This window comes from Alosa sapidissima, chromosome 11, assembly GCF_018492685.1.
Source record: "Alosa sapidissima isolate fAloSap1 chromosome 11, fAloSap1.pri, whole genome shotgun sequence".
In the NCBI taxonomy this organism is placed as follows: domain Eukaryota; kingdom Metazoa; phylum Chordata; class Actinopteri; order Clupeiformes; family Clupeidae; genus Alosa; species Alosa sapidissima.
This window is the reverse complement of record NC_055967.1, coordinates 5,141,455-5,155,792: the sequence shown is the minus strand read 5'-3', so window position 1 is coordinate 5,155,792 and position 14,338 is coordinate 5,141,455. Positions and strand designations below refer to the sequence as shown.

At 46.6% G+C, this 14,338-nt stretch overlaps 1 protein-coding gene across 1 annotated transcript in view; it reads right to left on the bottom strand.

Moving 5' to 3' along the window:
- Positions 1-44: 44 nt before the first annotated feature.
- Positions 45-14,338, bottom strand: part of LOC121723688 (insulin-like growth factor 1 receptor) — a 31,788-nt gene continuing 17,494 nt past the window's right edge. The window contains exons 18-19 of the mRNA XM_042109604.1: positions 11,294-11,428; positions 45-6,650 (exon numbers count right to left, since the gene is read on the bottom strand). Of these exons, the coding sequence (XP_041965538.1) occupies positions 6,086-6,650; positions 11,294-11,428 (700 nt within the window). The 3' untranslated portion in view covers positions 45-6,085. The remainder of the gene's footprint in view (positions 6,651-11,293; positions 11,429-14,338) is intronic.

The following is a 14,338-nucleotide window of genomic DNA, read 5'->3' as shown; positions in this document are numbered from 1 at the left end:
ATATGGCAAAGATGTACACATTGAATAACTTTGGCAAAAAAACCTTGTTTCTCATTCACTTTTAATTCAAAATTTAAGAAAAAAAGAAAAATACATGAAATTCTTCAGATAGACATTAAGCCAATGGCATGTAAAAAGTATACCATCTCAACTAGAGGTGGGGGAGGGGGGGGCACCCAGGCGGCCTCAAATACAGAATTTACAAGAAGACAAGTGTACCAGCCAAGCCATTTCATCAAATCAGTTCATCATCAATCAAATCACTGACATAGAGATTATTTTGCGAAAGTAAAATAAAAGCATTATCAATTAAAAATCTAAGTACAGTAGAACAAGGCCCCATTTGAAATGTTGGAATGCCAAGCAAAGAACAACAGTGCCTGGAAAAAAATATCTCTAATAAAAACCTCATGCTCATTATTGCAATTTATAATGCATTGATGCATCTTCTCTAGACCTGAGGTTTGCATTCTGTAGAAATACAATAACAAATAAAATTATGATAACTTGTGAAAATGAAACCGTTTCAGTCAGTCTACCTTCTGGAAATGCAACAAGCACTACGGTCTACTGTAAACGTGTTTTTAATTTTAAATTCTAGTCATGTTAACTCTCCATCATGACTACCCGTAATCTACTGGACACATCTGTCCTATTTGTGTCTGCTGTGAATATACTGTAAGTGAGTTCATAACCCACTGGAAACTACGAAACCTTGGCAGGCAGCATTCAATGAAAACTGACATTCACTTCTCAACAGGTCAACCCCTTTTGTCCATTTTATAAGTGAACAAAGAAAAAAGTAATAAATATCACTGATAGCTAATTTTCATTATCAGACAAATCCTTATTCACTACATCTAATTGTGATACACCCATATACATACGCAAAAAATACAAGCGCAAGGCCTTTAATGAGAACATTGAACTGGGTCTTTTTCATTAGAGCTTGGTACCATTCCACACATAATGCATTTCGATTCAACCATGTTTCTCTCTTATCCCCTTCAATCCTAGACTCTGAAAACGATCTCTAAACCCCCTCTGAAATTCCTTATTTGGAAAAAAAATAAAGGTTAAGAAAAATGTTAAGTGCCTTGATTAAGATGTACCAGGGTTACTCATGTTGTATTGCCAATCACCCTCCACAACCAACTAAGTCCCAAAGAGAGAAAGTAACAGCTGACATTCTCTCTTCTTTTGTCATTTTGACTGCTTACTGACCCAGTCAGGCTGCCTCTTCCATCCCATCAGCAGACATTGAAATCCATGATGAGGGGAAGCCCGCTGATGTCAATCCTCCCCCGCCCCCCTTACTCTTGCGCTTGGCTAGCTAGTGAAGGACCTGGGCCAGTGAGGCCACAGTATTGCATGGAGGACTTGGACACTTCACCAACTTCACTTCACCAACGACTCTGGTCAGCAGACCGAGACTCCCTGGAGCAGCATTTTAGTCAGCAGCAAAAAGAGAAGAATGGAAAAGCTCCGTCGTAACAAAGCTCTCCATCTTTTTTTTTGTGAATGATGAAGACGACGTGGTCGGGATGGTAGGCCCTTTGTGTACTGTACTCCTCTGGAAAGGTCAAAAAATTAGTCATGGATGTCATCCAAATTGGAATGGTCAAATGCATAAATAAATATGAAGAATAAAAATCTTTAGGTCTCTAGAGAAGTTTTAGAGAATGAAACTGTCAGTCCATCTAGGTGCTTAAATGTGATATCCCTCTGAGAGGAAGTCATTAAAACATAAATAGTTGAGGCCATTAAACTTGTGTGATAAGTAACGAGGTGGCAGCACTGTCGCCTTAGCCAGTGAGTGTGAGCAAGCAGCATGTGTTTTGCTGTGGCTCATATTTGGTAACAGAAATATTTCAGATGTGCGAAAAACAGAGCAAACAACAACACGCCAAACTCCAACTCCAGCTGAGGTCTTTGTCAAAGATTCAAATGATTAGCCATGTGAACGGACCCATGGCAAAAAAAACAACAAAAAAAAAAAACAAGGCACACCATCTGATTGATTTCAGTGCCAAGATGCTTCCAGTCTGACAATGTGTTAAATTTCCTGCCAGCTCTGTTCCTGTAGAGTAAGCTTGTCCAGACAATGCCCTGTGTGACCACCAGGACGGCACCACCTCCAGCACGACAACATTCTGGAAAGGTGCGGCTGCACGTTTGGTGTTTTTTTCTTTCTAAATGAGGTGAGCGACTCGCGGTACGCCGCCTGAGGAGGATGCTGGGATAGCTGGTGGAGGCCCTGGAGTGTTTACAGTGACAAGTTTGTGCTAATGAGGACACACCAGGAGGAATATGACATGCTGCTTATTGATGGCTGAAAGCATTACATTACAAAAAAAAAAAAAAAACTGGCACTTTGCTAATGTATTTCATGGGCAGTTATTTCTAACTGTACATGTCATTTGTCCACGGATTAGTAAGGGTGACATAAGACATGTCCTGTGTATGGGACAGGATAAGATGTTCGATTCTGTATTTTGCTGAGATAGTCTGGCTCTGGAGCTTATCTACTATACGTTAATGACAAAACTTTTCAAAGGTAACGCCGTTTATGGTTTGGAAGTCTTCTGACAACGGCAAACCTAATTTCCACTTTGACATACTGTCCAAGCATACAATAATGCTATTGCAATGCAATGCTTCTGAAACGACTGGGATCATTACAGTTTCTATATAAGCTGGCTAAACACCAATCCCATTTATAATTAAACAAAAACTACTTTCTCATCCGAAGAGACCAATTCATCAGCACAAGCCTATGTAGCTGTTTGCTGTAGCTAGATGTTTCAAGGGTTTACAAATAATTTATGTGCAAAGGGGTAGGAAGGGGTGTCTGAGGTGGATGGGACCTGTGGGGCAGATGATTACATCTTCCATCGAACAGCAATCCCAAACGTAGGCTGGCTTTACACAGAGAGCGCCAGTTTGGAAGAATTAATGTTCCTCTCTACTTAAAGAGAAACAGAGAGATCTCTTTCTCTCCATGCCTTACATTACAGAGTCTTTTCAATGCCTTATAAGCTATTACATATTTTATATCCACTGTTAGGTCCACAGATCTGACTGAACGAGAATTTGTGACTGGCATATTTAGAATGGGATTCTTTCAACCACCTTTTTTAAAGATACCTCCTCCACTCCAGGTCACCAAAAAGTGTGTGTGTGGTTCATGACGTCATTGAGGTTTACCCGGATTCAGAGAACTAGTCAGTAAATCCTCTGTTGATAAGTGAGAAAAAAAGTGAGATGTCATCATTTTTTCATACACATACATTTAAAGAAAAAAGAGTGAGGTAGATAAATGTGTTAAGGGAAAAAAAAGAAAAAAGTCCCCCTGTCATAACACCGAACACAAATACATACAAACAAAAATGATGCCCAGCCATAACTCCAAAAAAAAGATACAAACAGAAATCTAACTTTTAACTGAATCATGGGGCATTTATACAGTGATTTAAACTTAATGTCACAAAAATAAATAAATAATCCTAAAGCAAAAAAAAAAAGGAAAAAAAAGTTGAACGTCTAGTTAGTGGAGAGAGGGAAATGTACTAATCAGGTGACATCAAAGGGAGTAAATCCTTCACAAAACATGAAATGAATGAAAGCCCCAGCCCTGAGGCTGTTTCCATCCTTACAACACTGGACTGGCCCAAAGGAGCTCTCTGGGGTCCAGCGCATCTTAATTTGGTTTGCACTTAACAGACTGAGCGGCCGACACGGTGCGGTCTCTGCCGGTATACTGTTGGATGAAGAAGGTAGAAAAGGTAGGGGGAGATATAGTGTCACTGAACGGAGAGGAAACCGTCAAGTAGCAATCGAGAAGAAGAAACCAGCTCTGTTGAAACAGATGTTGTATAATAATTGGTTGGGAGAAGTAAGGCAATGACATAAAATAAAAATAATAATAACACTTAAAAAAAAAAAGACAATCGCAACTTAGCCCTCTCGGTTGGTTGGACATGAAAACGAATGGGTCGAAAATGTTACTGACAGGAAACCACTCCATTCATGAAAACGCATCTTGGAACGAGGCACTGTGAACAGCGGCAGGTAGCCTACACTTTACACTTGACCTCAGACCACAGGCAGAGGGGGGGTGGGGGTCACAGAGCTACACGGAGAGAGAGAGACAGAAAGAGGGAACCACATGGGAAGAACTGTCTACGGGCAATCAGAGAAATGAGGGGGGAAAAGAGCAAGACCTTAACTTGGACCTGAGATTAAACAGCAGCGTGGAGGCCGTCACAGACCCAGTGCCTGACCACTAGCACGCTGGTGCCGAGAGTATACCCTCACGCACAGAGCTAAGGTGTCTGTAAGAACTAAATAATAATAATAATAATAATAATAATAATAATAATAATAATAATAATTGAATGAGAAAAACTGTTCATTTCATTAAAAAAGGCAATGGACAATATGTGGCAAACAGACAGCGTCTCTAGGGATCCGAGAAGAAGAAACAAAAGCTTTTTTTCTTTGTTTCATTTTGCTTTTTTTTTTCTTTTTTTCTTTCTTTTTTTGCTAGAACAATATAAAGCACAAGAAAAATGGACTGTAGTGGAGATCATAGAATATTAAACCTGAAGGATTTCATTATATGTGTGTGTGTCTACGTATATATATAGACACACAAACATACCGATATATAACATCCACAAAAGAAAAAAAGAATAAAATAGCAGCTTCTTTCTGTACAGACATAGAGGTGAACATCTGAACTGTAAAAAAGTTATAAAAGTGACACAAACGAATTATGTGTGCATGTGTGTGTATCTGAGTGTTTGTGTGTGATTTTTCTAAGGTCAAACATACAACTGTAAGACCCTAACAATATAAACATTTGAATTGTATAGAGAGATCATTGCCTAGTTTAAAATACCTTCTGTACAGAAAGCCTCACATGCGTGTAGTTATATATATATACACACACACACATAATCAGAGAAGTCACGACTCGCCAATCTCTCTCGACTGCCTCAGTGGACTCTTCTGACTGAGCCAATCCCTTCTGATTCATCTTTTTTGGCTCACATTTGTGTGTACTGTGTTTTTTCACTTGCTTTGTTTCAGAATTTTTGTTTTTGGCGCCAGGTCATATCTTTTTTTTGTCATCTTGAAACGAACGGGTGCATTCTGCTTTCAGTGCAGCTCATCTCAGAGATGGGTCGTGCAGTAGAGATCGCAATGCCGTGGCTCCGATCCGATGTACGGCAGGCTGGGAGGGACATTATAAAGAAATAAACAACTAAAGGAAAGAAAAGACAATATTCACAAGATACATCTACTTGTGAGATCCCCCATCAAAATAAAAAGCCAGTGTAAAAGTTCAGTTGCAGTTCCCTCCATACCCATGTCTAAGATATCCAACTTAAGAGACGACATAAAGGATGAAATAATAATAAAAAAGATGAACAGCATACGAAAGTTCCTTTCGAGATTTGGCAAAATTGATTTTGGCAGTTTTAAAACAGAAGCCCCCCGCCCCTCTGTCCACCTCACCAATCCCACGCCGTGAAACAGATCTAAGAAGCATGACTGTGGGGGTCGTAGTGTCCTTGGTGAGTCCATCAGATGGACATCACTTTGCCTCCCCCAATGAGAGACAGAGGAACCTTTCAATGGGACCAGAGCAAAAGATGTGTCAGTGGCCTTTGATGAGATAAGTAACCGAAGTAAGTGTTCTGGGGAGGCCATACACTCTTTACTATAGAGAGGAAAAAGTGTGAAGAACGCACACTTCTAAAAAAAGTGCTGTTGGGGTTGGACTTGCTGGCAGATATGCTTGAACAGAAAAAAACTTTTGACATCGCAACTTCCTCTGCGATGATTACGTGATTGAGAGACACGAGACAAAAGATGGAGAGAGATTCACTGTCAACACAGCGGCACACAAGAGTCTATCGATTTAGAATCATCCCATGAGCCAAGAGTTTTAGTCCCATGAATAAAATAGAATAAAATACATTAACAAAGTCTAAAGAAGAACCACATTGGCGTGGGGATGAGGGGATATGTTGGGGGTACCCTGTGTGAGAGGAGTGGGTTTTTTTCCGTCGGGGGATCAGCAGGCAGAGGACTGGGGCAGGGGTAGAGTCCGTTCGTTTTTGCGCCCCCCGTTCATGTGCGCGTACGGCTGGGTCTCATCAAATGCTGGCCCCAGCACCAGTACTGGTCCGTTGGCCGACACCTGTCCCGAGTGCTTGTCCAAGCCCAGGGCTGCCGCTGCTGCCAACGAAGGGGCCGGCGAGGACGTGATGGAGGTGGGGGACGAGCAGGAGGGCACTGCGACCGCAGCCGTCGGGGATGTCGGGGAGGAAGGCCCCAAGGGTGTCCCCGTGCACTGGGCCGAGGGGAGCGGCTGAGGGGAGGACCTCGCAGGGGTCCCGGCGGAGACAGCCACGGGCGTCGGGGGCTGCCGGCTCGAGACGGGGTCCAGGGGGACGTTCTCCATGTTCTCCACCTCGAAGTCCAGCCCCTCTGTGTCCGGGGGCTTGTTCTCCTCGCTGTAGAAGAAACTGAGCTCGCAGAACGGCGGCTCCAGCTCCTCCTTGATGCTGTTGATGATCTCCAGGAAGGAAGGCCGCATCTTAGGGTTGTACTGCCAGCACATCCGCATCAGCTCAAAGCTGTGGGTTACGAACACACACGCACACACACGCACACAGAGTATTATTTTATTAATATTGTATAAATAATAACATATGGTCAAGAAGGATCAATGATTGAGGTGATTGAGATGTAGCAATCTCAGTCATATCTGTGCTACAATTTTGAACATTAAAGAATAAAGAATAAAAATAAAACGGAAACATACTGTAAACTTATAAAGAAAAAACACTACTACTATACATGTAATACTATACATACACACATAATACTATACATGTTGACGGTGAACTTCAGATTGCATGAATACACTACTTCGCCTACAGATGGCAGTCTTCACCAAAGGAAGCAGCTGAGCTGGAAATGTCACATACTGTACTGTGGCGGACAGATTCCAGAGCTTTCCGTAATCATACCCCTCTCCTTCCCCCCCGAAAACGCATATGCTCAGGCCCTGCCGTGTGTGTGGCCGTGTTTTCGCAGGCGAGCGAGTGAGTGAGCGCCTGAAACAGTTCTGCTCGATCGTATACGCACGTGATCATAAAACCCTAGCCAGAAGTGCGGAGCCGGAGCGCTGGGGAACGTCAAAACAGCACCATAAAAACCAGGAGAATCATTACGGCTCGGCGCTGTCCTGCCGGCCACATCTTAAATTATACACAAACAAGCTAAGAATACCCTTCCTCGTCTCGGACTGGCTGAAATGGATGCTTGTGTGATCTCTCTTTTCTCTCTCTCTCTCTCTCTCTCTCTCTCTCTCTCTCTCTCTCTCTCTCTCTCTCTCTCTCTCTCTCTCCTCCTTCGGGACAAGCCGCTGAGTGGTGGCGTGCTCCTCTCGCCCGGCTTCTTCCCAGAACAGAGCAGGCCGCACACTGCTGGGCACCCCGAACCCAACAGCAGCGGAGGAGGCCATGCAGGGCTGAGGCGTTTTCCTGGCTCTCACCTTATGAGGGAGGCAGGGAGGGGAGAAGTCCCGTGGGGGGGGGGGTTGGGTTTACAGTCACAGTACAACGATGTCTACACAAGAAGCCACATGGCGGCCCTTTCCGGCTGGTACAAACCAAAATTCCCAGAATTCCCATGAGCACTGGAGCAGTGCACTGGAGCCGGGCCAGGTCTGGGCCAATGGTGGCTGCCACCCGGGGCTAAATGAGAGGGCTGAGCGGACCGGAGCCGCGTGCTGAGTGGGGCCTGGCGCACGTGTGCCGTGCTCGGGAGTAACCTGTGCGCTCTGGCTTACGGGCCCATCTGTCTCCACAGAGCATGGCACAGCAGCAGCAGCAGCGGCGGTGGCTGCACTGGCTCGACGACGGGAAGTCAGGGGGGGGGGGGGGGGCGGGGGGGAATGCAGCTACGGTAAATCCAGCCAGCCTGTCATTGAGGGCACACACAAACACACACAGGCACATACTCACATGCATACCCAATCAGGCGTACATCAAGATTTAATTAGTGGGCCTCTGCTAATTTTCATTTCCTGGTGTCATTTTGCTCTACCAGTAACCAAACCCTTATTAACAGCATGAAAGGGTAGGCTCCTACAGTAGAGGATATGCACTCACTCACTCACTCACTCACTCACTCACTCACACACTCACTCACACACTCACTCACTTTCACTCACACACTTACACACTCACTCACTCACACTCACACTCACACTCACACTCACACTCACACTCTCACTCTCACTCTCACTCTCACTCTCACTCTCACTCTCACTCTCACTCACACTCTCACTCTCACTCTCACTCACACTCTCACTCTCACTCACACTCTCACTCTCACTCTCACTCTCACTCTCACTCACACTCTCACTCTCACTCACACTCACTCAATCATTCATTTGTTTGTTCACTTCACATGCATTCATTCATTCATTCATTCAGGCTGGGATCATTAGCAACTGTTTGACTGTTACCACCCTATGACCTCACTGATCTCACTAGCATGACGCGTCTAAATAAAGCAGAAGCAGTCATAGCCGCGTCACACACCTGCGAGAGCACTCCGAACACTCTGTTTCAAAGCAACTCAAACAGCCAGCACATCAAACAGGCACATCAGCCTTGCAATGTAATGCTGTACATCTCAGCAAAATGTGACATTAATGATGTTAACCAGGCCCTCCTTTCCTTTGCTCTTTTCTTTTGTGTTTCTCTGTTGTTGTTTTTTCCTGTGCATCTTGCTGTGTTTCTCAGAGAGCAACTCACTGTGAATCTGATCCGCCAGGTCTGAGCCTGTTTTACAGTAAAGACCTGTGTGAAAGTCAGCAGCCTCATGCGGATCAACCGTGGGGCGACAGAACAGAACCCTATGTGTTCGGCCCAAAGAACCCCCCCCCCCCCAACACACACACACACACACACACACCCACACACACACCCTCTTCCTCTTTGTATCTGTCCTCCCTGTGCAACCCTGTCTACGCGCTCCCGCTCTCAGGACAGCGCACTGGGGCTACCATGGCAACCGGGGGTTTGTGTCTCCACAACACAGCCCGTCCTCTGTAAGTAAGGTGAGGTCAGTCATCGACAGACAGAGGGAGAGAGAGACAGACAGAGAGAGAGAGAGAAAGAGAGAGAAAGAGAAAAAGAGAGGAGGGGGAAGACCACATGCCATCAGGTTGAGATCAGCCCAGCAGGGGAAAAGGAGAAGAGAGAGAGACAGAGAGAGAGAGAGAGAGAGAGAGAGAGAGAGAGAGAGAGATGTACTGTACTCTAACTGTATAGTCAATGGTTCCCATCTGTCTCATGCCTGTCAATAGATCAGCCTGTCCTCACTGTGACCTGATTGTACAATGTGTCTCTTATGAAACCTGTCTCCCTTGCCTCCTGTCTGTCTATCAAAACAGTAACCCGACTGTAACCCAAGTCTGCCTTCAGCCATTCAGCATCTATTCTTACAGTTTGCAAATCTCTCTCTCCGTCTCTGTCTCTGTCTCTGTCCATCTGTCCGTGACTTTGACATGTCACTCCCTGTCTGTCTGTGACTGACCGGGTGTGGTCCCTTCTGTTCTGTTCTGTTCGTAACACCCCCAATTATCACCACTTTTGTTCAGAAATTCTAAAACAATGATGTTTTTTAACACTTCAAAATAACATTTGCTAAATGAACCTTACATTTTTCAGTAGCCATAGGTGTGTAGATTTGAACAAAATCTGGTTTGGTTCTTAACGGGAGCATTTACTGCCTGAAATATCCGATTTTGTTTACCACGCTCTGAGTTATAGTGCTGGCCTGATGGGTCGCCTATTTACACTGTTTCAACGGCTCATGAACGGTTAGACCGAGAATTCTCGTCATGAAATTAAAATTCCACTGGAGCTACAAGCGGTTGTGTACACGCAGCCTTACAACACTGTTTACAGCTCTTTGAGTCACGGTAAAATGTCATTTTTGGTACATAGGTAATTTAGATACACCTATGTTGTGTGTGGTTGCGTTTCTTTAGGAGTCCGCCGTCTTGGTTTGTATAGAAATGGATATTAAGTGACACATACACGCAAGATGGCGGAAATACGGGACCGACGGTAATAGGGGGAGTTCTGATACTGTCTTTTTTATTGGATATTTTTTTAATTGGAGTGATTCCTATCTACAGTACTTAAATATCTGTCCATGTCATGCATGTCTGTCCACTTAACTATCTGTCTGTGTCATACATATCTGTCCACCTAACTTATCTTCCTTAAGCGTCCATCTCCTCCGCTAGTCTTAGCTCGAGCTGGGATGGTGTCAGTGTTGGCGGGAGTGGAGAGGAGTGGGTTGGGGGTGTAGGGGGTGGGGGTAGACACTGATCCCTGTGGGGAATGCCTGGTATCTCTCACTCGCTGCAGCTCCGGCATCCCTTCTATGGGCCTGCACTCCGCTCCAGTGCTCCGTGAGGCAGGGGTGGGTGGTGGGGGGGTGGGTTTGGTCGGGGTCCCGGCTGGGGGGCCACATGATGTCAGCCACCCCTCTTTAAACTCATGACGTAAATGCCAGCTGTCAAGCCATCAGTCGCTCGCACAGAGAGCCCGCGCTATTCTCGCTGGCATTCTCGCTGGCACCCCTCCCCTCCCCTCATCCACACACTCTCTCTCTCTCCCCCATCTCTCCCCTATCTCTCTCTCTCTATCTCTCTCTCTCTCTCTCTCTCTCTCTCTCTGGTGTCTGCTGATGCTCTGCTCAGATTTTGTGCTTTAGGCTCTGGGGCCCTAGCAAGACCCCTTTGAGGGCCCCTCTAACCTTTTCACTTCACGCCGCCCAGAACACGGAGTGTCGGACAAAGACACCGTAGTAGACGAGTAGAGGGCATTTCAGCAAGGAAGGGGAGAGAGAGAGAGATAGAGGGAAGGAGAGAGAGAGAGAGAGAGAGAGAGAGAGAGAGAGAGCATGTAAGAGAGAAAACAAGAAATGAGGGCAAGCTCCTGTAACAAAGCCTCCCTTTCAGGGCAGACTTCTTTCTTCACAGAAAAGAGAACACTTATATACAGTATTTTAGTTGCAAGGTGGGGGTGGTGGGACACAGGTGTATGTGTGTGTGTGCACATTTATGTGTGTGTGTTTGAAAGAGACTGTTTGTGTGTGAGTGTGTGTGTGTGTGCGCGTGTGTGTGCGAGTGTGCGTGTGTGTGTGTGTGTGTGTGTGTGTGTGTGTGTGTGTGCGTGTGTGTACGTACAGCATGTCAGGGCAGTTGTCAGGCTTGTCCAGCAGGCCTCCCTCCATGACGAAGCGAAGCACCTGCTCGTTGGTCATGCCCTGGTAGGGCTGCTCCGCCAGGGTGGCAATCTCCCACAGCACCACCCCAAACGACCTGCAGGGGGCGAGAGAGAGCAGTCAATACACACACACACACACACACACACACACACACGCACACACACACACACAAACACACCCCATGCCAAATGACCTGTGGAACAAGAAAAGAGAGTTAACCTTGAATCACATACCCACCATCCTGTTTACGTGCATTAAGAGAAAGGGGAGCTGACACTCTCACATGCACAGCCATGTACGCATTTCCTCCAAGGCACTGGATACAGCATGGAGGATGCCGCAAAGGCACGTACACACTGTCACTAGCAAAAACACAAAGAGCTTGAGCAATGCTGTGGACTGGCCTTACAATAACCTCTCATAAACGCCCCTTCCCAAACACCCTCCCCCAGACACACACATACACACTTGGACAACAAAGAGAGATGATAAAGAGCTGTCACACACTTGCACGCACATCCGTGTCCACTCTGTCCGTCTTAACACACACACACACACACACACACACACACACACACACACACACACACACACTCACTCACTCACACTCCCACCCTGCCCCACGGGCAGCCCTCAGCTCCAAGTTTCCAGATTCACGGCACTCGCCTGATGTGATTTACGTCCGTTGACGCAACTGCCGACTGAGCCCTTATCAACGGCCCCCGACAACAGCCAAGTGAGGATAAGTCCGAGGCCATTCGAGGTTCTGAGTGCAGCGTGTGTTTGCGTTACAGTAAAGACCAATCTTATGGCAGGGGGACGTAAATCTGAAACCGCTGCTCATCAGCGACACGGATTATATAGAAAGGGGAGAAAGATCTCAGGCCCACTCAAGAATAAAAAGCACTAAAGCTTCCCTCCTCTAAAAAAAAATCTTGTATTTATCCTCCAAGTCTTCTTCCCAGGCTGGAACAAAAAGACAAATGGGACTTAAATTAAATCCAAACCGGAGTCCGGACACAATAGGAAGCATTCATGCAGGCTCCGCTCCGGTCACTTGCTGCGATTAACCTGGACTTCTCTTCTCTGCCCTGCCCTTCCCTTCGCTTCCGCGCCTTCACTGTGCCGCTCCGCACTGCACTACCCTGCTCCCGCCATGTGCAGCTCATTAAAGTAAATGAGAGCATATATCAGCCAGCGGAGGAGGGGGGGGGGGCGTAGTGAGAGAGAAAGGGCGTCACACAAAAAAACAGAGAGGAACCAAGCCTTCAACATAAAACAAAAAGAAGGCGATAAACAAAGACAAAGAAGTTCACAAACACATAGAGAGTGAGAGAGAGAGAGACACCGGAGCGCAAACACAGGCACACACACACACACACTCCACAAAGAGCACTGTGTTGCCAGTCATTATTCATTAGCCCTCGCCTTCGGAACTGCTGGGTGTTGGCGCAGGATCTGAGGCGTCGCTCAGCACCCTCTAAAACGCTCTATTACAAAAGCACGGCCCTTGGGGGGGGGGGGGGGGGGTTCGTCTACTCATGAAAAAGAAGAAAAAACAGACAAAATGGTTTTATGGGAAAAGGAGTGTACCACAGGGCGATGACACATGTGTTTTTAAAGAAGAGAGAAATCCCTAAGAAAAACGTTTTAAAAAAGAAAAAAGCTTTTAGCTTGCGGACACCTGACGGTGACACAGGCAAGTGAAGAGACGGGAGCGAGCCACTTCAAAGGGGTGGTGGGGGGGTGGGAGAGAGAGGGCGTGGGTTGGGCTGGAGGGGGGATTCTATTGGCAGAGAGAAGCGCCACTCATGCTGTCTCCCAGAAACACAGACAGGGCAGTTGTCAGCGGCGAACATCTGGAAGAGTTTAAAGGCGCCAGGGGTGACAGGGCCCTGGGATGGCTGGGATTGGGAAATGGAGAGGCCGAGCCGAGCCGGGCCGGGCCGAAGCCACTAGTCAACACCGCTGGGCTGCGTGCGTGGATCCCCGTCAGAGCTGCTTAATAGCAGAGCAAGGCCGTAAAAGCCACAGCGGGCTCAGGCGAGCAGAACATCCGCTCACTTGGGAACAGAGAGAAGGAACATCACGCCGGCGCCACTCCAGAGCTCTGGACTCAAGAACGGATCTGCCACTGACTCAGGAGGGCCGGGGCCAGGCCAGGACAGGACCAGGCTCATACCAGAATCTGCTGCGACCGACCTGACCCTGGAGAACCAGCACCATGTCAGGAGCCAGGAGCCAGGACACATGAGGAGAACGCTGGACGTGACTGCACCTACTGTAATGCCCACCTTCAGTGACCATGTGCCCATCGTGAGAAACACACACACACACACACACACACACACACACACACACACACACACACACACACACACACACACACACACACACACACAATACTGTATACAACACTCTCAGAGTGCGCACAGAAAGAGAGGACAATATTTCTTCTTTTAAACGAGGCCACTGAGGATTTGGCCAGCAAATCCTGTAAGAGTTCATGAGCTGAAAGAGATATCCATCATTATCTGCACTCATCCTCAAAATGCCAGAGAGAAATCAAAAGAAAGAACTGATTATTTGCATGGAAAGAATGCTGGCATCCATGGATGGGTTGCTGTTTGGGGAGTTCAAGAGGTCTAGCACATGGTACATTCACAGGCACATATGCTTTACACATACTGTACACATACACACGTGCGCGCACGCACACACACACACACACACACACACACACACACACACACACACACACAACCAGGAAGTTATCAGCCACACTGTTGATTACATGAATAATGTAAGTAATTATTGAAGTAATCAATAATGTGTGTGTGTGTGTGTGTGGTGTGGGTGTGTGGGTGTGGGTGTATGTGTGGTGTGTATGTGCATGTGTATGTGTGTGTGTGTGTGTGTGTGTGTGTGTGTGTGTGTGTGTGTGTGTGTGTGTGTGTGTGTGGTGTGTGTGTGTGTGTGTGTGTGTGTGTGTGTGTGTGTGTGG